General features: G+C 45.6%; 1 protein-coding gene across 7 annotated transcripts in view; it reads left to right on the forward strand.

Moving 5' to 3' along the window:
• The window catches only part of CDC45 (cell division cycle 45), a gene marked incomplete at both ends in the record, with an annotated part of 42664 nt that extends 22174 nt beyond the window's left edge, over positions 1–20490 (forward strand). For all 7 annotated transcript variants that reach the window (XM_084246311.1, XM_084246314.1, XM_084246317.1 and 4 more), the window contains 5 exons: positions 13931–14069; positions 14151–14234; positions 16281–16399; positions 19043–19119; positions 20426–20490. In XM_084246311.1, the coding sequence (XP_084102437.1) occupies positions 13931–14069; positions 14151–14234; positions 16281–16399; positions 19043–19119; positions 20426–20490 (484 nt within the window). The remainder of the gene's footprint in view (positions 1–13930; positions 14070–14150; positions 14235–16280; positions 16400–19042; positions 19120–20425) is intronic.
• Between the last annotated feature and the right edge of the window lie 4807 nt (positions 20491–25297).

A 25297-nucleotide genomic window follows, 5' to 3' on the forward strand; every position in this document is an offset into this window, starting at 1 on the left:
ACCACCTTTGGTCCTCAGCCTCACACTGCCAGAGAGGCAGGTCTAAGGGTGTGGGAAGGACCATGCTCTGCAGAACCTGCTTGAGTTCAAATTGGAATCACGGTTCACCAGACCAGGAGTACATCCAACACATTTCCTGTTCTTTAGTACATGTCACTTTTTTCTTGATTTTTTTTTTTAAGATTTATTTATTTATGCATACAAGAATGGAGGTACAGGCCAGAGGTGCAGGGGGGTGAGAGGACGCACCAGAGACAGAGTGGGGGACAGAATAGGCAGATTGACTGAAATATACTGCTAAGGGGAGAGCGGGCAAGTCAGGAGAGGTCTGCTGTACCATGTGTGTTGCTCCCTGACCAGGGATCGAACTCCTGCTGCAGAGTCTGCGGTCAGCTTCACAGACTGCGTCTCAACCCCTTCCATCACCAGGGAGGGCCCCCTTCTTGATTCTATTTTTACCTCTTCTTTCACCTTGGATTTTTTTACCTTTTTTTTTTTTTTTTTTTAAGCATTTCCTGTGCCTCAGAAGGCAGGCTTGTTTATTCATTCTTATATTCCTTTTAGTTTAATTTCTCATTTCTATATTATATTTTCTGTATATTTTTCCTGTATTCTAATCCTTTCTTAGTTTCTGAGATATATTTTTAAAAATTTGCTTACTTTGAAATAGAAAATCATGGGTCATGTTTTTCTAGGGTAATTTCATTTTCCAGAGGGATGCTGTCTGCTCCTTAATCTTTTTTTTTAATAGTAACTTTGAGGGGATTTGACCTTAGTAATTGTTGCTGTGTTTTTTGTGGGTTTAGTTTGCCTGACATTTTAGGAAGGAGACACCTTTCCTAACTTCATAAAATTGCCAATTCTGTTGCTTTTATGCAGTGTTTAAAAATGCAGGGGCCTGCTTTCTGGGCACCCTTTTTTTTTATGTTTTTTTTAAAGATTTATTTATTTATACAAGCACTGGGTACAGTCAGAAGCGTGGGTGGATGAGAGAATTTACCAGAGCCAGAGCGGGGAACAGAACAGGCAGAATGATGAGGTACACTGCTGAGGGGAGCAGCGGGCACGGCAGGAGAGGTCTGCGAGCCATGTGGGACCCTCGCAGGCGGCTGGGGATCGAACCGGTGCTGCAGAGGCTACGGGTAGCTTCGTAGCCCAGCGCTCAACCACTGCACCACTGGGGAGGCCCTGGGCACCCTTTTTTTCTTAAAAAAAAAGTTTTACTTATTTATGCATACAAGAGCTAGGGTACAGGCCAGAGGTGTGGGGGATGAGAGAATTCACCAGAGACAGAGTGGGGAACAGAATAGGCAGACTGACTGAAATACACTGCTGAGGGGAGCTGCGGGCAAGACAGGACAGGTCTGCTGCGCCATATGTGGCTCATCTGGGGATCAAATTGATGCTGCAGTGGCTGAGACTTAACCCCTTGCGCCACAAGGGAGCCCCATTGGCATGCTTTTTCTTAGCTTCCTTAGCACACCTTTTAAAATAGCTCTCTACTGTTTAAAAACTTTAATTTTAAAGTTTTGGTTTTAACCTCTTAAAGCTCTGAAGTTCATATATCACATAATTCACCCATTTAAAGTGTGCAATTCACTGGATTTTATTATATTGACACAGTTTTGCAATCATTGCAACTATCCAGTTTTGAACAGTTTGTTGCCCCCAAAAGAAACCCTGTTCCCCTTAGCCTTTACCTCTGAAATCTTTCAGTCCTCCCAGCACCAGGCCACCACTTAACTACTTTCTGTCTCTCTACGCTTGCTATTCTGGAATTCTCCTATCAGTGGAATCATCAATATGTGGTCTTTTATGACTGGCTTCTTTTTTTTTTTTTTTTTATAAAATTTTATTGTTATATTCCCCATACAATTGCAGCCCCCCATTCTGACCCCAATCCCTCCCCTCCCGCCCCCACCCCCCTAAAAGTGTCTCTGGTTCATAGTTTTTTGTTGATTTTGATTTTCACTTTCTTATAGTTATTCATTTTCCTGGTCCCTTATTTAAGTTTTCTAGATTCCTGCTATGAGTGAGACCATCCGGTATTTTTCTTTTTCTTTTTGGCTTATTTCGCTGAGCATGATCCCTTCCAGCGCCATCCATGTTGCAGCAAATTGCATGTGTTTATCTTTTTTGAATGCTGAGTAATATTCCATGGTATATATGTACCACATCTTCTTGATCCAGTCATCTATTTTTGGGCATTTGGGTTGTTTCCAAAGCTTAGCTATTGTAAACAGTGCTGCTATAAACATAGGGGTGCAGGTGTTCTTTGGAATTGATGTTTCTGTGTCCTTTGGGTAAATACCTAGGAGTGGAATTGCTGGGTCATATGGAAGCTCTATGCTTAGTAGGTCCAGAAATCTCCACACAGCTTTCCACAGTGGTTGGACCAGTTTGCACTCCCACCAACAGTGCAGAAGAGTTCCTTTTTCTCCACACCCTCGCCAACATTTGTTGTTGCTAGTTTTTTTAATATGTGCCATTCTCACTGGTGTAAGATGGTATCTCATGGTAGTTTTGATTTGCATTTCCCTGATGACAAGTGATGTTGAACATTTTTTCATATGCCTGTTGGCCATTTGCATTTCCTCTTCAGAGAAGTTTCTTTTAAGCTCTTCTGCCCATTTTTTGACTGGATTATTTTCTTTGTTGTTGTTGAGACTCATCAGCTCTTTGCAGATTTTTGTGATCAGTCCTTTATCATTAGTGTTGGGTGCAAAAATGTTCTCCCAGTTGGTGGGGTTTCTCTTTGTTTTTGTTATTGTCTCTTTTGCTGTGCAAAAGCTCTTTAATTTGATATAGTCCCAGCTGTTTATCTTTGCCTTCACTATCACTGCTTTGGGTGATGTGTCTGTAAAGATGTCTTTGATGTGCAAATCACGTAGTGTTTCGCCTATATTTCCTTCTATATATTTTATGGTTTCAGGTCTTATGTCTAGTTCTTTAATCCATTTTGAGTTGATTTTTGTGTATGGTGTGAGGTGGTGGTCAAGCTTCATTCTTTTGCATGTAGCGACCCAGTTTTCCCAGCACCATTTATTGAACAAACTTTCTTTGCTCCAATGCATAGTCTTTGCTCCTTTGTCAAAGATTAGTTGACCATAAACCTGTGGGTTTATTTCTGGATTTTCTATTCGATTCCATTGGTCTGTATGTCTGTTCTTGTTCCAATACCATGCGGTTTTGATGATTATGGCTTTGTAGTATAGTTTGAAGTCTGGGAGTCTGATGCCTCCATTCCCTTCTTTTTTTTTCAGGAGAGCTTTGGCTATTCGGGGTTTTTTGTGATTCCATATGAATTTCATCAATAATTGTTCTATTTCTTTGAAGAATGACATTGAAATTTTGATTGGAATAGCATTGAATCTGTATATTGCTTTTGGAAGGATGGCCATTTTAATAATGTTTATTCTTCCAATCCATGAGCAGGGGATGTCTCTCCATTTCTTTGTGTCTTCTTCTATTTCTTTTAACAGTGTTTTATAGTTTTCTTTGTATAGGTCCTTTACCTCTTTTGTTAGATTTATTCCCAAATATTTGATTTTTTTTGTTTCAATAACAAAAGGGATGGTCTTTTTGATTTCTTCTTCTTCAGATTTATTGTTTGTGTATAGGAAGGCTACTGACTTTTGCGTGTTGATTTTGTATCCTGCCACTTTACTGAACTGATTGATGAGTTGAATTAGCTTTTCTGTGGAGTTTTTGGGGTTCTCTATGTATAATATCATATCGTCTGCAAATAGTGATAGTTTGACTTCTTCTTTTCCTATTTGGATTCCTTGGATGTCTTTCTCTTGTCTTATTGCCCTGGCTAGGACTTCCAGTATTATATTGAAAAGCAATGGTGAGAGTGGACATCCTTGTCTTGTTCCAGATCTTAATGGAATTGCTTTCAGCTTTTCACCATTGAGAATGATACTGGCTGTTGGCTTGTCATAGATGGCCTTTATGATGTTGAGGTATGTTCCTTGTATCCCAAGAATTTCAAGGGCTTTTATCATGAATGGGTGTTGCACTTTGTCGAAAGCTTTCTCAGCATCTATTGATATTATCATATGGTTTTTATATTTCTTTTTGTTGATGTGTTGGATAACGTTGATTGATTTTCGGATGTTAAACCATCCTTGTGCCCCTGGAATGAATCCAACTTGGTCGTGGTGAATTATCTTATGGATACATTGTTGGATTCTGATAGCTAAAATTTTATTCAGGATTTTTGCATCAGTGTTCATTAGGGAGATTGGCCTGTAGTTTTCCTTTTTTGTGTTGTCCTTGTTCGGTTTTGGTATTAGTGTAATGTTGGCTTCATAGAACGTGTTTGGTATTGTCCCTTCCTTCTCAATTTTTTGGAAGAGTTTGTGAAGGATAGGCACTAATTCGTCTCTGAATGTTTGGTAGAATTCATTTGTAAATCCATCAGGTCCTGGGCTTTTGTTTTTGGGGAGGTTTTTGATTACCATTTCAATTTCGCTAATTGTAATTGGTCTGTTTAGGTGTTCTATTTCTTCTTTATCTAGCTTTGGGTGATTGTAGAGTTGTAGGAATTTGTCCATCTCCTCTAGATTGTTAAACTTGTTTCCATATAACTGTTCATAGTAGTTACTGATTATTCTTTTGATTTCTGCTGTGTCCGTTGTGATTTCTCCTCTTTCATTGATGATCCTGTTTATTTGTGCTTTCTCCCTTTTTTCCTTTGTGAGCCTGGCTAGGGGTTTGTCTATTTTATTGATTTTTTCAAAGAACCAGCTCTTGGTTTCATTGATCTTTTGGATTGTTTTTTTAGTTTCAATTTCATTTATTTCTGCTTTGGTTTTTATTATTTCTTTTCTTCTACTGGTTTTGGGGTTTTTTTGTTGTTCTTTTTCTAGATCTTTGAGCTTCGAGATTAGGTTGTTTCTTTGCGTTCTTTCTTGTTTCTTGATGTGAGCTTCTATTGCTATATATTTTCCTCTTATTACTGCTTTTGCTGCATCCCATACATTTAGGATATTGGTGTCCTCCTTGTCGTTCAATTCAAAAAATTTTTTAATTTCTTCTTTGATCTCCTCCTTAGTCCAATGGTCTTCCAGTAGTGTGGTTTTTAATCTCCATGAGGTAGGAAAGTTCCTTGCCTTCTTTTTATGGTTTATTTCTAGTTTGATGCCTTCATGGTCAGAAAAGATGGTTGATATGATTTCAATCTTGGTGTATCTGTTGATGTTTGTCTTGTGCCCCAGTATGTGATCGATCCTGGAGAATGATCCGTGTGCGCTTGAGAGAAATGTGTACTCCATTTTTTTGGGGTTTAGTGTTCTATAGATGTCTGTTAAGCCCAATTGCTCTAGGTCTTTATTTAGAGCTTTGGTTTCTTTACTTATTTTTTGTCTTGTTGATCTATCCATTGTTGATAGTGGTGTGTTGAAGTCTCCCACTACGTATGTGTTTTCTCTGATGTCTGTTTTCATAGAGGACAACAGTTGTCTGATATATTTTGGTGCTCCTTCGTTTGGTGAGTATATGTTAATGAGTGTTATTTCTTCTTGAAGTATTGTCCCCTTGATCATAATGTAGTGACCATTGGGGTCTCTTTTTATCTTTTTGAGTTTGAAATCTGTTTTATCTGATATAAGTATAGCTGTTCCTGCTTTCTTTTTTGGTCCATTTGCTTGTAGGATTGTTTTCCATCCTTTAACTTTGAGCCTATTTTTATCTTTTGTAGCTAAATGTGTTTCCTGGAGACAGCAAAAGGTTGGGTTTTGTTTCTTAATCCAGGCTGCAACTCTGTGTCTTTTTATTGAAGAGTTTAGTCCATTTACATTTAGAGTTAATATTGATATGTTAACATCTGTATTTGCCATTGTGTTTGTCTTTCCTTTGATTTTATTTATTTATTCTTTTAATAACTTTTTTTTTTTTTGGCCTTCTTTCATTGTTATTCGTCGCTCTGAGGTTCTGGCTTTAGGACTCCTTGTAGTATTTTTTGGAGTGGGGGTTTAGTTGCAATGAAATTCCGGAGTTTCTGTTTGTCTGGGAAGGTCCATATTCTTTCTTCAAAGAGGAAGGAGAGCTTTGCGGGATAGAGTATTCTTGGTTGGCATCTGTTTTCTTGGAGTCTGTTGACTATGTCCCTCCACTCTCTCCTTGCCCGTAGTGTTTCTTCGGAGAAGTCTGATGTCAGCCTGATTGGTTTTCCTTTGAATGTTATCTGTTTCTTCCCTCTTGCCAGCTTCATTATTTTTTCCTTGTCCTGGATTCTTGGGAGCTTTACTATTATGTGTCTTGCTGTATTTTTCCTTTCGTCGTGGAAGTTTGGTGTTCTTCTTGCTTCTTGTATATCAATTTTCAGCTCCTTCTTCACATTTGGGAAGTTCTCTTCAATTATCTCTTTGAATATTTTCTCTGTTCCTACATCTCTCTCCTCTCCTTCTGGTATTCCTATAACTCTTATATTTCCTTTCCTCATGGAGTCAGATAGTTCCCGAAGTCTTTCTTCGTTCTTTTTCCTTCGTACTTCTCTTTCCTTTTCTGTTTTGGTTCTTTTTATTTCTGTGTCTTCAAGATTACTTATTCGTTCTTCCATTTCATCTATTCTGCTTTCATTGCTTTTCCCAGAATTCTTTAGTTCTTCCATTAATTCTTTGATCTCCTGCATTTCTTTTACTTCCCTCTTTAGGGACTCAATTTCTTTCTTCTGACCATTGTTTTCCCTCTCTAGGGACTCAATTGCATTCTTCTGATCGTTGATTATTTTTCCCTTATCATTGTTTTCCTTTATGACTTCTGTCAGTTTTTTAATCACGGCAATTTTAAATTCTCTTTCTGGAAGGCTCAGAAATTCTTCCAAGTTATTGTCGTTGCAATCTGGGGGCTGGCTTTCTTTTTGTGGTGTGCTTTTTCTCTGGAGAGTTGCTAGGTTGCGTGTGGTTCTTCTCCTCCCTACTGTCTGTTTTCTAATTTGCCGTATGCGTTGGGACACTGTGTTGTTGGGACTTGCCGGCATCTTGGGTGGGCTTCTCTGTTCCCCTCTGGTTCTTCCAGGAGTCATCTGTCAGTTTCAAGCAGCCTTTACTGGAGAAAGGTCCCTGTTCTAAAATGCCGATGTGGGGACACACTCCCCTGTGCGCCTGGTCTGCCCCGGCGGTGGGTTCCTGCTCCCCTCTGGGCTTGGACTGCAGGCCAGAGGGGGTCTGGCGTGGGCGAACTTCCCCCGCTCACCTCTGGCTCCTGAGGAAGCCTTCTGCAGGTAGTTTTTACTGAAGAAATGTCCTTGTTCTAAAATGGTGATGTGGGACACACTCCCTGCGCTTCTGGTCTCAGGCACACTCTTCTGCGCGCCTGGTCTGCCCCGGCTGTGGGTGCTCGCTCTCCCTGTGGGCTCAGACTACTTGTTCAGAAGGGGCCCGGTGTGGGCTAACTCCCCAGCTGGCCACTAGCTCCTTCAGTAGCCTGTGCTGGGGTCAAGTCGCTAGGTGGCACCAGAGATCTCTCCTAGAGCCCTTGGGGAGCTGATTTTCCACCCTGTGGGACAGGGAGCAGAGCGGGGATGGTAGGGTACACCTCAACGGCTTTGGGGTGCTGTGTCTGCCTTGTGCCCCACCGTCGTGGGGAACCCACGCCCCTAATTTCGTGCCCCGGGTCTCAGTTCCAAAGCCCTCAGTTCCAGGACGCGGGCTGTAGCCCAGATCAGTGGCGCGGGAATGGCGCCTTTTGAATCCCGCTCCCCTGCCTGGGCACCTTGTTCCTGCTCACTCAGGGAGGGCCTCCGCTGTCTCCCCGCAAGCCTAGGTCGCAGGCGCAGGGGCCTGGGCAGCTGCAATCCGAGCGCCGCTTTCGCGCAAGCTTACCGGGCGGCCGGGGCTGTGTGCTGGTGCTGGTCTCCTCCTGGTGGGCGGGGCTCTCTTTAATTGCGCGTGGAGCTCACCTCCGCGGTGGATCCTGCAGGGTTCGCCTCAGCTCCCGTTCACGGGGTGTGGTGGCTGAAATAGTTCCTTTCCACTCACAGTCCCGCTTGCTGCATCCGTTTTTCTTGTTGGGCGTTTTGGTTTGTTGTTTCCCTTGTCTCTGCCGGTCGGAGAGTGCCGCCTCTGTGGGCGGGGGGAGGGGAGCAGGGTTCTGCGCTTCCCTCCCTTCTCGTCCTCTTTTATGGCAACTTTCTTCTTCGGGCAGTTTGCTGGAGTCGTCCGTTTATCTTCCGTGTCCCAGTTCTCACTGGGACCTGCCGCTTTTCCTCCCTATTAACTTTTTTTAATGGGAGATCTTACTCGCAGCGTCTCCTCGCCGCCATGTTGCTCCGCCCCTTCCTCTCTCTTCTTCCTGACTGGCTTCTTTGACTTAGAATAAATGTTTCAAGGGTCACCCAAATTGTAGTATGTCAGATTTTCTTCCTTTTTATTGCAAACAATGTTCATTCTGGGATATAAGACATTTTATTTGCCTATTCATCTATTGATGGATGTTTCTACTCTTTGACTATTACAATTAATGCTGCCATGAATGTAAATCCATACATTTTTCTCTTGGGTGTATTCCTAGAAAGGTAATTAATGCTAGGTCACATGGTAACTCTTTAATCTTTTGAGTAACTGCCAGACTGTTCTCCAAAATAACTCCTCCATATTAGATCCCCAGCAGTTGTCAAACCAAAGAGTTTGAATTTCTCCACATTTCATTAGTGATTGTTACTGTCTTTTTTATTATAACTCCCCTAATGGGTGTGAAGTGGTATCTGATTATGGTTTTGTTTTTCTGCTTTATTTTATTTTTTTTAAAGATTTATGTATTTATTTATTTATTTATTTATACAAGCACTGGGTACAGTCAGAAGCACGGGAGGGTGAGAGAATTCACCAGAGCCAGAGGGGAGAGCAGAGCAGGCAGAATGACGAAGTACACTGCTGAGGGGAGCAGCGGGTGGCAGGAGAGGTCTGTGCGCCATGTGGGACACTCACCGGTGGCAGGGGATCGAACCGGCGCTGCAGAGGCTGCTGGCAGCTTTGCAACACAGCGCCCAACCGCTGTGCCACCGGGGAGGCCCTGCTTTGTTTTGTTTTAAAGATCTATTTGTTTATGTATGCAAGAACTGGGGTGTAGGCCAGATGTGGGGGGGGGTGGGGGGGGTGAGAGGATTCACCAGAGTCAGAATGGGGAGCAGAGCAGGCAGGTCTACTGAAATACACTGCTGAGGGGAGCAGCGGGTGAGACAGGAGAGGTCTGCTGTGCCACATGTGGGTTATCTCCCTGGCCAGGGGTCAAACTCATGTTGCAGTGGGGGTATGATAGCCTGACAGCACTGTGTCTTTAACCCCTGCGCCACCAGAGAGGCCCCTGATTATGGTTTTGATCTGTATTCCTTGATGGTTAATGATATTAAGCACCTTTTCATGCACTTTTTGGCCATTCTTTGAAGAATTGTCTATTCAAGTCCTTTGTTCATCTTTAAACTGGGCTTTTTATTACTGCGTTGTAAGAATTCTTTTATATTTTCTAAATATAAGTGTCTTTTCATTCTTGATTTTCTTTGAAGCACAAAAGTTTTTGATTTTGATGATGTCCAAGCTGTCTTTTTTTAATTTTGTTTCTTATACTTTCAGTGTTATCTGTAAGAAACCACTGCCTAATCTAAGGTCATGAAGATTTATACTATATTTTCTATACGAGTTTTACAGCTTTAGGCTTTAAATTAGGTATGTGATTCATTTGAGGTTAATTTTTTTTTAAAGATTTTTTTTTTATTTTATGCATACAAGAGCTGGGGTACAGGCCAGAGGTGTGGGGGGTGAGAGGATTCACCAGAGACAGAGCGGGAAACAGAACAGGCAGAGCAACTGAAGTACACTGCTGAAGGGAGCAGAGGGCAAGTCAGGAGAGGTCTGCTGTGCCATGTGGGTTGCTCCCTGGCCAGCCGGGGATTGAACTCGCGCTGCAGAGGCTGCAGACAGCTTCACAGTCTGTGTCTTAACCCCTTGCGCCACCAGGGAAGCCCAAGGTTAATTTTTTTTATTGTGGAAAGATATTTGTAAGTATGTGTATACTTGTATGTGTGTATGAATGGAGTGATAAGGTGCTAAATCACTACTAGTAGGAAATTGTTTTTTCTTGTTTGATTTGCACTGTTTTCCCCACCCCCCGCCTTATGCTCCTTTGACCCTCTCTCCTCCTTTCTTCTTAACCTCAGAAGCCTCACTTCATTTATTAGTGTCTGCTAGTTTTGTTTTTTTTTTTTTTTTTTTTTTTTTTTATTTGTGCAAGCACTGGATACAGTCAGAAGCGCGGGAGGGTGAGAGAATTCACCAGAGCCAGAGCGGGGAGCAGAGCGGGCAGAAGGACTGAAGTACACTGCTGAGGGGAGCAGCGGGTGGCAGGAGAGGTCTGCGCGCCTTGTGGGACCCTCCTCCGGTGGCCGGGGAGCAGCCGGGGATGGAACCGGCGCCGCAGAGGCCACAGGCAGCTTCGCAACCCAGTGCTCAACCGCTGCACCAACGAGGAGGCCCTATCTGCTAGTTTTTAATATGTATTTTGCTTTGTTGACGCATGTGCTATAAAAATGGTCAATATCTGAGTTTGTTATTCTGACTTGCTTTACTACACATATTTCCCTTGAACTCCTTCTGTTTTCCTGTAAATATAACAATTCATCTTTTCTTAAGGCTGAATAGTATTCCATAGTGGATATGTGAATCGACCACATATTCTATCCAGTCCTAGTGGGCACTTAGGTTGTTTCCAATGTCCTAGCTACTGTAAATAGTGCTACAGTAAACATTGCAGAGCATATAATTTTTTTTGAGTTGATAGTTTCATGTTTGCATGATTGGTTTCATCCTCTTAGAGTGGGATTGTTAGGTCACATGGCAGTTTTATCTTTAGTTATTTAAGTTATTTTGTAATTCAGATAACATTACAAAATGGCTGTACCCAGTTTACATTCCCACCAACAGTGTGATAGGGTTTTCTTGCCCAGTATCCTCTCCTGCATTTGTTGTTGGAGGTCTTTTTAATGTGCACTATTCTCAGGTGTGTGAGATGATATCCTATTGCGGTTTTGACCTGCATCTCCTTTAAAAGTGGTGAATCACCAATGTTTTCTTCTCTGTGATTTATGTAGGTCTTCTGTCTTTGTCTTCATTCCATTTGGAATTTACTTTTGTGCATGGAGTTAGAAAGTGATCCAACTTCATTCTTTTACAATTTTCCTAGCACTATATAAGAGACTGTCCTTTCCCCATTGCATGGTTGTGACTCCTTTATCATAAATTAATATTGCTATATAAGTGGTCTTTTGATTCTGTTCCCTTGATCCAATACCATATTGTTTTAATTACAGTTGCCTTGGTTTCTTTCTTTCTTTTCTTTTCTTTTTTCTTGATTGCTTTTGCTATGTGACGTCTTTTATGACTGCATATAAATTTTAATCTTTTCTGGTCAATGTCTTTGAGGAATACTGTTGGTGTTTTATTGTTTGGATCATGTTAAATTTATATATTGCTTTTGGTAGAATTATCGTTTTGACTATATTCTACCCACCTATGAGCATGGCATGTCTTTATACCACCTTATGTCGTGATCTTGTAGTTTTATTGTATGTCTTTTGCCTCTTTGGTTAAATTAATTCCTAGGTATTTGATGAGGTTTCTATGTGTGGTATTAGGAAGTTGTTCAACAGGTCTTTGTATGTGAAGATGATGTTATTCCATCACCATTTGTTAAAAAGACTCCTTTCTCTCATTGAATTATTTTGCCACTCATGCTGAAATCAATTGACCATAAATGTGAGAATTTATTTCTAGACTCTCAATTCTGTGTATCTTTTTGCCTATACCACTGTTTGGATTACTGTCACTGTTGCCATTTTTGGATATTTTCAGTTCCTTAAATTTTCATATGAATTTTAAATCACTATGTCAATTTCCGCATAAGAGTCAGATTGCTTTGAATCTATACATCAAATTGGGAAAGTATTGCTATCTTAACAAAATTTGTCTTCCAGTCCATGAACATGGTATGTTTTTCCATTTGCTTAGATCCTCTTTAATATCTTTCAACAATGTTTTGTAATTTTCAGAAAATAAACTTTTGTTAAATTTATTTCTAAGTGTTTATTCTTTCTGATGCTATTGTAAATGGACTTGTTTTCCTAACTTCATTTTTGGTTTGTTCATTGCTACTTACATAGAAATACTGTTGATTTTTGCATATTGATCTTGTATCCAACAACATTGCTGAACTTGTTTTATTACCTCTAATAGTTTTAGGTGGTTTCCATAGGGTTTTCTTTGTACAATTGTATTATCTGCAAATAGAGATGATTTTACATCTTTCTTTCCAACCTAACTGCCTTCTATTTAATTAACTTGCCTGATTGCCCTGACTAGAATATCTACTATAGTCCCAGTGTGTTCTTATCTGTACCTTCTCTTTCATTTTCTATATTATTCCTATCTTGCTCATTTGTATATCTTACTGGTTTCTCCTCAGTGCCAGACACAATATGGAAAAGAGCTATGGCCAGTCAGGTGGGACTCCCAGGGGTTAGACAGCTCTTGCACCCTATTTCTTACCATGACCTTCTTGCACTCTTGGGTGGGGAAAACATCAGTTGTGGCTAATCATTTTGTGTCTCACGGTTTCTCTGCTCCCTCCCCTGCTGAGGCCAACAATATCCACTCTTGTCACCTATTGGTAGTCTATTTCCATTTCCTTATATATTGGGGTCTGTCATATTCCATTATTCTCTGATTGTATTATAAATGTATGTCTTAGGTTCTTGGTTTTGTAACCTAGTTGCTCTATTTTTACCTGGAAATCTGGGGAAATCCAAAACCTAAACTGCTGCGGCCCTCATCTCAGAATTGATGAATCAGTTTTAGACATTGTCTACTGAGTTCCTGCTATGACAAAAGAACCTTTTTTCCCCACATTTGTGCAGCTCTGTCACTATTTTTAGTGCCTTTGTAACTGTAACATTCTTAAATCTGTTCTTTTACCAGTGTCTCTAGTCTCCCTACTTTGTAAGAAAAGGAAATTAGCATCCCTGCTTTTTCCCTCTCCCATGCTTCTCAGTTTCTAAAATCTATACTTTTACATCTTCAAGGTTAATTACACTTATTCTTGGGCTTGAGACTAGAATGCAAGTTTTCTCAATAAGTAGTGTTACTTCATTCTGCTAATAAAATATTTCAGAATCACTATATTTCCTGGAGCTCTTAATTGCCTCTTTATCATATCCAGTTGTTTTCCCAGCTTCCTTCAAGGAGGTATTCCCTGAGCGTCTTGTCAATTAGAACCAGAGGCTTTGTTTCCTGACTCTAGTCTGGGCCCTCAGATCTCTACACCTGCTCACCTGCTGCCCTCTGTCACCACCACTTAGACTGTACCCCTGGGTTAGAGCCAACATTTCTTTATTTATTATTATTATTTTTATTTTTTTAAGTGTTACCAGTATTTTTGTTTGTTTGTTTTTTAAAGATTTATTTATTTATATAAGCACTGGATACAGTCAGAAGCACGGGAGGATGAGAGAATTCACCAGAGCCAGAGCGGGGAGCAGAACAGGCAGACTGACAAAATACACTGCTGAGGGGAGCAGTGGGTGCAGCAGGAGAGGTCTGTTGTGCCATGTGGGACCCTCACCGCTGGCGGCCGGGGATAGAACCGGTGCTGCAGAGGCTATGGGCAGCTTCGCAGCTCAGCACTCAACCACTGCGCCACCAGGGGAGGCCCAGAGCCAACATTTCTTGAGATCCTTGTCTTTGTTTTTTTTACTGACACCAGCACCAAAGCTTCCCTTCTCTCATGTTCATCGCTGTGAATTTATACATTTTTTTTAATTCCTTCACGTGAAAGGAAATTCTGAAGGGAGAGTTTTGCACATACCTTCGTGATCCAGAGACGTTTGTGTTTGTGACTCAGCTAAAGTCATGTGTCTACTGTGTTGTGTCTGTTACAGGAGTAATCTGGACAAGCTGTACCATGGCCTGGAACTCGCTAAGAAACAGCTGCGAGCCACACAGCAAACAATCGCCAGTTGCCTCTGCACCAACCTTGTTATTTCCCAGGGACCCTTCCTCTACTGCTCCCTCATGGAGGTCAGCCTTCTTTTTCTCTGACATGGACACCAGGGCATGCCTGTTAGTAGCTCCCTCTGATTGTCTCCTTCCCCCCATCAGGGCGCCCCAGATGTCATGCTGTTCTCCAAGCCAGCATCCTTAAGCCTGCTCAGCAGACACCTGCTCAAGTCCTTTGTGTGTTCGGTGAGGAGACGGGTGGTGGGTGTCAGAAGTCAGGAACTTGGGCTGGGTATTAGAAACTTGACTACATGTAGCCTTTCACTAGCTGCAGGGCCTGGGTGAATCCCTTACTTTATCTGAGCTGTGTATTCCTCAGCTGATCCCTAGGAACTTTGTGGTTCCCACAAGTTCTGATTTCATTACTCACTTAAGGTGATTAGGGAGGAGCCTAATGGAGCACATGAAGATGGATAAGGGACTTATGTTCAGCTATGGCAAATCAGGGAAAGACAACATTGGTTGGAGCATGAACTTGCTTCCCAGCAAAACTTTATTTTTAGGGCTGACTTTCCCTTTTCTGTGTGTGGCTCTGTTTTTGTGTTTGGCCCAGGATACCCACTAAATCAGCTCACACTTAGGCAGAAGTCCCTTGCCTGCTTGTATCATGTTCCTGAGTGTGAACATGATAGGGATAACCCTGCACATTTCAACCATGAAAGTCTTTTTCTCTCCCCAGGTCAGCAATACATGTTTATTATTATTCATGAATGGTCCAAAAACTTACAAGGCCCATTACCATTATTATTACCACACAGATGAAATATCACTTATTGACATGGAGTGGAAATGACAGTTTCATGTATATTTATAAGATATATACACAAACATACGTTCCCCTCCCCACTTTTCAGGGCTCATCACATACTGCTACAAAAATGGGAGGCATGAAGCTGGAGGAGTTCCAGTATACACAGCTCATTGAACTAGCTCAAGCATAAAAACTGAATTTTCACTGTAAAAATAAAGCTTCTTCAATCATTTTGATCTGACTTCAAACAAAGCAAATAATGAGTACCAATGATTTTCATCCTGTTCAACACAATTTAAAATGTAAAAGGGTCAACAGTTATGAAAAGTCCAGAAAAGGTAGAAGTTATTGGAATGAATAATGCATTTCACCAAAAAAAAATCTAGAGAAGATCATTTTTGCCCTGGCTCTCAAGTATTTAGGAGTCATAATTTACTAAACTCCAACAAGTTAAGCCAGAACAAACAGATGATAGAGAATTTATAATTTCACACTAGGTTTCACTAGTAGAAGAGCATCATTTACCTGGAAGATCATGAGTCACAATTAAAGAGCACATATACAAAACTATTTACTTTTCTCTTTTAAAAGTGCCACATACTATACTTATTTAAAAAAAGTGAACTAACAAGAACCACACATGGACTAATGAAAGAGAATCTTATTCTTCTTCCAGGATAAGGGTTTATGCCAGGAGCTACCTTAAACAAAACATTTAACAGGAGATAGCATCATTATCTGAATGTTAGGTAAAGGTGATCAAGTAATACCAAAGATGAACTAAGGACAAAACATGAGCTCTGAAGTCCTGTAGGCTGGCTTTTAATCTCAGCCATCTCAAGGCCAATTATTTGACCTTGAGCCTCATTTTCTCTACAAAACAGTTGAACAAATACCCGCTTCACAGGCTCCATTCTTTAGTCAGACATTTATTAAGCAACCACCTGCCACCATCTGCCAGGCTATAATGTAGGATGACAAACCTTTGTATTCTTTGTATCCTGTAAACCTCTGTCCTAGACAAATCAAAACAGTTGGTCACCTTTGTTGTAGGGTATAGTGCCAGGGTAAATAGTGAAGTGAGGCTTCATAATGGAGTACTCAGACTAGTGAGAACAGATGGAGGGGTGGGTACTTGTAGCATCAGAGAGTGGCACATGCCTAGAGAAGGTAAAGCAGTGTGAGGGAGGGAGCTGGTGGGCGAGGGCTTTCTGAAGGAGGTCACAATTACATCAGGACCTTAGGGAGATAGGTAACAGCCTGGGACATTGGGGGTGGGCTTTGGTACAAGTGAAACCTAGGGGACAAGTTATTAGGGCCCTAAGGGCAGCAGCATGAGGATTTGAACTTCTCTTCCAGTGAGAGGGGCCCCCTGGAGCCTTTGGGGGAATGAGCAGCTGGTGCTGTTGAGGCATGTGGACACTGAGTGGTGCACTCACACTATGTGGGGCCCTGCCTAAGGGTGCACTTTGCCTTCACAGACAAAGAACCGGCGTTGTAAGCTGCTGCCTCTGGTGATGGCCGCCCCGCTAAGTGTGGAGCAGGGCACGGTGACCATGGTGGGCATTCCCCCAGAGACTGACAGCTCAGACAGAAAGAAGTGAGTCACCTTTTGCTTGTCCTGGGGCTACGGGGCCCTTGTGTATCATTGGTCCTGCTGCTTGGGGTGGTGTTTGCCTTCAAGCTGCAAAGCTTTTCTACTACAAAGCACAAGAAAGCTTAAATTCACAGGCTGCAGGTTAGCCACCGAACCTGTTTTTCTCCTTGATTGTAGACTTCTGAATGCTTTTAGTTTGCTTTCCTAAATGAGTGATGAAATCAGCAAAGGCAGTCATTAGTCAGCCTCCAGCATTTACACTGAGCAGGACACCTGGGATGGGCCCAGGCCATAGCCATGTGAGGTACCAAGCATTGGTGGATGAGAGTGGCCAGTGTATGGTGAGACTGGTCTGGAACTACCCCCCACTACTTTCCCTGTGGGTCATGTCTCAATCCTGAAAGAGGTTGTCAGGGCCTTGTTCTGAAAGTGCACCACAGAAACCAGCAGATGGAGGCCTCCGTCCTTGGGCTACAGGTAATGGGTTTTGCTATAAATTAACTTGAGACCTGTTAGTAGCCCCACCCCATTATAACATAGCTGGAGGAGAGCAGAGGAATGGTGGTGCACTTGCTGTTCTCTGTCTCACCCTATGCTCGAGCTGACCAAATCTTCCCAGGCCAGGATGTCTGGCTTCCCTGGGCAGACCAAGTCAGATCAGCTGATGATGTGTGACACCTGCAGTGGGGTATAACCTGGTGCCCTGGTTCTGTGTGACCTTGGGCAAGAACCCCAGTACTCCCTGGGACTAAACTCTCTTCCGAGAAATAAGCAATAATCAGGAGTTTCAGGCCAGCCATCCCAGAAATTAAGCTTCACTTGCAGGGTCCCAAGAGATCAACTGTGTGTGCATTGTCTTTGAAGCCATCATGGACAAGCATCCACTGTCTTCTTGGGGCCTCATGTTAACCTTTGGGGCTTCAAAATCTATCCCTGTGCCACCCCCATTTGTCAGGTTTACTGTTTGCTGAAACCCAAATTGAGAGATGTGCCAAACACCTTTAAAAGTTCAGCCACTCAGGTTCAATTCCCAGCCAGCCAGGGAGATTCCCACATGGTGCGGCAGACCTCTCCTGTCGCACCCGCTGCTCCTCTGTCGCACCTGCACCCAGTGCTTTCGGTCTGTCTGCCTGTTCTGCTCCTCCTCTGTCTCTGGTGAATCCTCTCACCCTCCTGCGCCTCTGGCCTGTACCCCAGCTATTGTATAAATAAAAAATAAATTAAAAAAAAAAAAAGTTCAGCCATAAGAGCTGAGGACAGTCCACTGAGGTGCATGGGATATGCCCAGAGCACATGGCCGTGCCCAAGCAGAGTCCCCGTACCTCCCTGGTTTGGGCAGCAAGTTGTGAGGGACTTTGCCCTTGCCCTCTCCTGTCACAGTGTTGTGTTTCTTCTTGCTTACTACATCCAGGTCAGTTGTCACCAGCAGGTAGGGCCCATGGAACTCCTGGGTTCTTCCTGCCCTTACCACACTCTGCACAGCCAGGGAAACGTGTGGCCCATCCCACCGGCTCCCTGTCACTGTCCTTAGGTGCTTGCCTCCTAGGTGGAGTCAGGCCTATGCTTTCTAGCATATCCTAAGGGGCATCCTTGGTCAGATGATGAGTGATGGCAGGCAACAGGACGCTGCCACCTGGCACCCCAAAATGACTAACTCCATGGGCTCTACTGGGGCAGCAGAGGGGCTGAGGATCACCCAGAGTCCTGCGCCCCTGGGTGTTTCTAATTAGCTCCCCTTGGTCTCTGCTAGTGAGGACACTGGTCTTGAGTCTGGATCAATCCTGATTCAGCTGTCTTGAGCTTGGAACTTCTGGGTCTGCAAAGACCACTTAGCAGTAAGTTGGGACAGATAATAGACTTTGTTTGAGATAAGTGCTTTCATGTTGACACACTGCTTTCCAAAACTCTGCTGTGGTCTCAGATTCATAGTCATGCTGGAGTTTCCAAGGTGCCAGCAAACACTGCCCTCAGGGGCCATTATGGTGGTCTCTTCACTGGTTGTCCGTCACTGTGCTTTGCTGGTCAGCAATCAGCTCTGATTGATCAGTCTCCTGTGACTTTCCATGAAGTTTCAAAGTATATATATCCCTCTGTCCTCCATGACACTCCTGTTCTCCCTTCCCCACAACATTCCCTCCACTGGCAGCCCTTGCCAGTGGAGGTTCTGCACTCTCAGAGGGTAGTTCTGACTTTTTGCTGGACTTGGTCCTCTTGGCAACTCAGGCTGGGCTGCATCCCTGGGTTCTCCCTCCCTGCTGCCCTTACCATGCCACATAGCAGCTGCACTCCACACCCAACCCTGGAAGTTCCATCCAGTCCTGCCATGCTGTATGAGTCCAGGTCTCAGCTGAGACCACCCCCCCCCCCACCCCAGGTGACAGCACAGGGCTGTGTACTGGGAGACTGCAGTCAGCACCATTGGCTTGAAGCCCTGAGAAGGCAAAGGATGCACCCAGCCTGAACTGAGAAGCGCTCAGCTGGAGCAGGTAGAGAGTAGCAACATAAGATGGTGATGGTCAGTGAGTGGAGTAAGACCTCAGAGGGTGTCAACCACTGGTCGAGGCAGTGGCCAGGGTGGAGTCTGCACTAATTCTTATATCCTGGGGGTGTGAGAAGGGTCTCCCATTGCCTCTCGTGTGTCCACAGCTTTTTTGGGCGGGCGTTTGAGAAGGCAGCAGAAGGCACTAATTCCAGGACACTGCACAACCATTTTGACCTCTCAGGTAAGAGTGTCCTGCCCAGGAGCCCCCTTCACGGTCATCTGATCTTGGAACCAGAGAAGCTGGCATCACTGGAGCTTCTAGCTGGCAGCCTTCTCATTGTCCTGGAACCAACCCTGGTTGGTTTCTCCTGCGGTCTTTCACCCTGGCTGTAGTCAGCCACCTTCTCACTGTGTCCACCCATGGTCATCCTCTGTCATCCTCTTTGCCTACTGTGTTTATGTCCAAATCTCCTTTATAAGGACACCAGTCCGATTAGGTTACCCACCCTAATGACTTCATTTAACCATAATTCCTTAAAGGCTCCATCTCCATGTAGTTAGATGCTAAGTTGCAAGGAGTTAGAGCTTCAACATTGAGCTTATTAGGAGGGATATACTTTGCCACCTCTCAGAAAGGACTGTCTCACATCACCACCACTGATTCTTTAATGGTGACAAGTCACTGTCAGTGGATACCCCCATTTATTTCATAATTTGTTCGGGTATCTAGAGCTAGGTTTTTCACTCTGGGCCCACACTGCAGCTTTAGGTTGGATGGGCCCAATAGCAGCCATGCTCCCTGTTTCCTGCCTACCACACAGGAAAGATTGGCAGCTGACCTGCAGAATGTCCAGCCTGTTCCACAAAGGGAGGATTTGGGGACCAGGAACTGCTTGGCTTTCCCTGTGGGTGGAAAGCTGGAAGGTGGAAAGTGGGGTGTCGGGTGGATTTGGAGGATGCTTTTGGGCTGCGCCTGGGGTACCTGGAGCCATTGCCTAAGGGGTGAGCTACTCTCAGAACCAGCCAGCCCAGTTTTGCTCTGTCTGATGATCTCCAGTGTGTCTGCCTGAGCCTGTGGGCCCTCCAGAGACATGGGCAATTGCATTATGGTCTCTCCTATAGAAGAGGACATGGAAGCTGAGATACTGGCCTCCTGCTGAATCAGAGGCTTAGGGGGCAGGGCTCTGCCAGCAGGGTGGGAAGGCCAGTCTCTGACCCAGGTCTGTGGTGTTCTGAGTCCCTGGGTGCTCTCTGCTGACTGCCCTGGCTGCCCAGAGGGTCCTCCCCACAGACCACAGCTCCAGCCTTGCCAACAGCAGCCAAGAATTTCTGAGGATTAAGTACAGAGAGACAGAAAAATGTAACCTCTAAGTCCAGGATATTCCAAGCCATTAAGGAATCTTGTACATTTTGGAATGTGCTGGAGTCTTGTTCCTCTTAGACAGTTGGGGAGAGGAAGTTAATATGCTTGACTTGTTTTTCTCATCGCTCCCTCACTCCGTCCCTGCTCCTCCCGTCTCACAGATGTTTTTCTTTCATTACTTCAGTAATTGAACTGAAAGCAGAGGATCGGAGCAAGTTTCTGGATGCACTTGTTTCTCTCTTGTCCTGAGGGTAAGTTGGGAGGGGCAGGAGCTGACTGGGTTCCCGTGGAGCTCCACAGAGGACTCAGGTGGTCCTGCTGCAGGGCTCGGCTCCGTCCAGGTTGTCACGAGTGTCCCTGATATCCTGCTTCTCCTCAGCCATGGTCCTCCTCAAGCCAGGCTTCTGCTTGGGCTTCAGATCTGAGCAGGGCTCCTGAAGAAACTTGGGGCCAACAATTTTTCCCCAGAAATGTCTGTCCCTAGGCTGCTGTCAGTGCCACAATGAGCCATTTTTGAGAAAGCTAATTTCATTAAACTCCTGGAATCCCTTCTGAAAGAACCAGCACTTACTCTGGTCACACAGTGGGTGGTCATCAGCATGCACTGCATGTGGGACACACAGACCTGTACCTCCAGGAACAAGGGCTGCCTCTTGTGGGGTGGGGAGTACCTGGAGAATTGCTCCTTTTGAAACTCCTGGAATCCCTTCTGAAAGAACCAGCACTTACTCTGGTCACACAGTGGGTGGTCATCAGCATGCACCGCATGTGGGACACACAGACCTGTACCTCCAGGAACAAGGGCTGCCTCTTGTGGGGTGGGGAGTACCTGGAGAATTGCTCCTTTTGAAACCTTGCTTCAGTCTCTGAGTGGGAGCCCACAAAAACATCTTCCTGGGCTGCTGTATGCCTAGTTTTTGGGAAAGCAAAGCTTTGGGCAGCTACTTAGCTAAGTACTATAAAATGTCTTCTCTGCTTGGCCCCTCACTGACAGCTTACTGTGATACTGGATGCCTCACCAACCAGGGCTTTCTCAGTGCCCCTACATGCCACCTCTTTCTTGAGGAACTCCATAGGAAATGGGCCAGGGGCCTACTCAGTGACTTTTTTAAGCCAGAGTTTTCTGCTTTGTGGATGCCCATGCCCAGCCCTGTATCTCCTCAAGCCCTGGCCTGAAACCACTGTTATGGCAGAAGGGCCCTGTTAAGGTAGTAGAGAGGGTCCCCTTCTGCTGGCCCAGGGTCCACCCAATGCCCCGGTGTGTGGTGAGCTGAAAGCTGCAAGGGGCGGGTGCCCATATCCCTGTGGAAGTCCCAGTGGGCTCTGCTAAGAACAGCATAGGGGTTCTCAGGGATCCAGAGTCCCTCAGGGTGAGCTGGGGTACACAGGATCAGACAGTTGGAGGAGATGTGGGGTCAAACCCTTTGGGTACCTCACAGACAAGCTGAGCCTGTTTTCTCATCTCACCCCTTTGGACCTCATGATAGGGCCTTAGGGTCAGAGCAGAGGTGAAAATCTGTGACTCAAATCAAAGATTACAAGTGGGGACTCTTCTGTGATGTGTTCTGCCACCAAGACAGTGCAGGTTAGGTGAGCTGGGAAGGGGAAAAGCCATGTGAGTATCCCCCCACGAGGTGGCGTCTGCAAGGTGAAGAGGTTCTGGGGACACCATAAGACCATACATACAGCAACCTGGACCTGCCCTAGGGAGAGGTCCTCTGCCCATGGGCCCCCCCACCCCTATTCACACACACCCCTGTGAGTGGAGGAGGTGACTCAGAAATAGCCCAGCTCGTTGAGGGGAAGGCCTGGGCATTTGTTTATTTAATTTGGGAAGGCTTTAAAATTGTTTGAAATTTACTTCTTTCTTTCTTCTTTTTCAGCATTTGATTTCTTCAGAAATGACTTCCTCCTTATTTATGTTAACTGGCTTTTATTTAGATAGTAAGTTATAGATATAGTTTTAGAATTGGGGACAGTTGGTTTTTAATGAAATAAAATGCTTGTTTTAGTTTCCATTTTTCCATCTTTATTCCCATCACAGAGCCAACTCTTGATTGTGCCCTAAGCCTTCTGTGGGTCCAGAGGAGTCTTGATCCTGTGTGCTGGGTGCCCTTGGAAGGCCAGCAGGAAATCAGCACAATGGGTACTTGCCCAGATTAGTTCCGGGGACAAAATTGTGATGCACTGACCACTGCCCAGCAATACCATAGGGACCTAGCTGTCCACCCTCCCACCACTTCCTGTGCATCAAGCCTCAACAGCATCGTTTGACCAATCCTCCGTCAGTCCCCACCCACCCACCAGAGCCCTCATCCATTATCCAGGTGCCCACCACTCCCACGAGCACACAGCTGGTCCCACCAGGCATCTGGGTGAGTCAGGCACAGATAGCTAGAGCCTAAGCTAAGATGGGCAGGCTTGTCTGAGTGGCCGCGGACAGAGACACCATGTGCCCATGGCCTCACCCATATGCTGGTCACAGAAGGTCCAGACTGGGTGGGACCATCGCAGCCTCCAAGATCTTCAGAGCATCAAGGATTTCCAGTTAAGAGAGCTGTGGAATCAGCGGGTCCTACCTGCCAGATGTCTCTGAGCACCTGCAAGGGTAGAGGGGATCAGGAGACGAGGAGGATGCCATGAGGTTCCTGGCCTTCGGGGGAGAAGAGTGCTGTTTAAACAAGTGGCAGAGAAGCCATCTGTGACCCCCACCTGAGGCATGGGTACTAGGGAAGCAGGGAGGCTGAAGGGCCATCCATGATCACCTGGCTGTGGCACCTGAGGCAGTGGGAGGAGGAAACATGGTTTGGGCAGGCATTAGTTTGGGGGTGGGGAAAGAACCACTCAGAAAAGAGTGGCCTACAACTGAGGATGCAGGTAAGTGTAGCCATCTTAGGTGGTCATCAAAAGTGGCCAGCAGGCACAGTGGGGTCAGCTGGATTGGAGGCCAGCTCCTCTCCCTGACCCAGCAACGGCATCACCAGGAGCAGGGCTGCCTTTCCAGGCTTGGGTCAGCTAATAGGAGTTGGCCCTCCCAGGACTCTTAAGCTGCCTGCCCTGGCCATTTGCAAAAGCTGGTGCTGTGCTGATGCTTGGGGCCTGAAGGAGTCAGAGCTCTGTACTGGGAAAGGGCTTGCACTCCTGGCCCAATACCGTGCATGCCCAATTTGTGTGCCCTGAGCTGGTTCTTGGTCCGTGCTGCACAGAGCGGAGAGAGGGACAGAGGGCCTGCTGAGGGCTGCCCATATGGGGGTCGTCCCGTTGTTGGGAGCTCAGGTCACCAGATAAACTGACTTTCCTGAAAGTCCCACTCCCTGACTGACTTCCCTGAATCTGCCTGGGATCTGGAGCAGTGTTCATAGCATCTGCTAAGCCCATACCCTCCGATTCTCCCCTTTCCTTATGATAGGGAATCTGGTCAATCTTGGGAGAGATCTTGCTGCTGGATGCAACCCAGATACCTAAGCTCAGCACTGGCGGCAGATACCAATCTTTCCTACGTGTGTTTGAAGCTCCTTTGCAGCACCCACTCCATGTACTGATATCTTCTGCCCTTTGGCAGATGTAAAAGTGCATTTTTAATTCAGAATACCTAATCAGGCTAGAAGCAACAAGCTCTCAGTTGTAAAACTCTGGCCTTTTCTGCCATGCTGCAACCCTCCTCCCAGATGGCTGATCAGGGCCAGCACTGGCCCTCAGGGATCCCAGCCCCTTCCCTCTGACCCCCAACACACACAAGTTACATGGTGCTTCCAGCATGACTGGCACAGAGGTGCTGATGTCTGGGCTGGACACCAGGCTAGAAGGGTGTGTACAGAGCTACATAAAGACTGGCCAAAGGGCCTGGGGTTGGAGCAGAGCCTAGGCACTCAGGGCAACTGGCTGCCAGTGCCTCCTTCCCATGGCAAAGTGTTCATCCTATAGCTAGTTTTTCTGGAGCCATGCACACATCCCGAATTTGTCCGTTTCCACAGCACTGTTGGTAGAAAGGGCCTGGTGGGTGTTGTACAGATGTCCGTGACCATTTGGTGACCTGGAAATAGAGGCCTGAGAGGGATGTGGGAAGCACCCCCACTGTGGTTCATGGAGCTCAGGCTCTTCCAGGCAAAGCCAGCAGCCTGGCAGCTCTGCCTCAGTACTTCATTCCAAGATCCCCACTTACTGGCAGGAGTTGTAGGAGGGGTGGGCTCGGCATGTCTGCTCAGAAAACCCCCCAGGGTTCAGCAGCTGCTGCTGTTGACTACACATCTCACCTTCCTGGGTTGCTGTGAGCTGTGACTGTTTTCCAGCCTGTAGGAAGGTGTCTAGGAAGCTTGGAGGGTCCAAAAAAAAGACCATGGGATCTTCTGGACCTCAGAGGCAGTGCTGGGAAGCCTGTTCGGGAAGGAACAGTGGGTGGGTGGATGAACGGGGCTGCTGAGGACAGGACAGAGAACATGACACAGGAGGGAGGGTGTTGAAACCATTTACTAAACAAATTATTACCCTCCCCATAAGCTGCGCAGGGCCCCAGCCCCACACCCAGGGTCCGGTGTCCATAAGCCTCCCTTTGGGAGCTTGCGGGTGAGGTCCAAGTCTCTTCGTCCTGGGTTCAGGTCCATCCTACGGGGCCAAGGCCGGCTGTACATTTCTCCCGCAGCCTTGGGTTCTTTATTCTTTTGCCTCTCTGGAATCAGGAGGAGCCCCTGGGGATGACTGCGGCATCCAAGACCCGCGGAGTCAGGCAGAGAAGAGGCATTTTCAGTCCAGTGGCTACAAGACAGGTGGATCGCGCGCCCCACAAAGATAAGAGTCGGCGGTGCGCACAGAAAGAGAAACTGAGCGAGTCCTCCAAGTTCTTTCGCTGGCTCGGGGCAGGGCGCGGCTGGTGGCTGACGGAACAGGCTGGGAGCAGATTTCTGCCTGCGGGCCGCGTCCCGGAGTAGTGGGCGGTTCTGCGGAGCCCGTGTTCGGCGCCGCGCGGCCCAGCGGAGTTCGCCGTCCATGCAGGGCTCCCTGGGCCAGTGTCCGGCTCGCGGGCGTGATTGGCGCGAGGAACCCGCGGTGCTCGGCGCGC

This window comes from Talpa europaea, assembly GCF_964194135.1.
Source record: "Talpa europaea genome assembly, chromosome: 10".
Classification (NCBI taxonomy): Eukaryota; Metazoa; Chordata; class Mammalia; order Eulipotyphla; family Talpidae; genus Talpa; species Talpa europaea.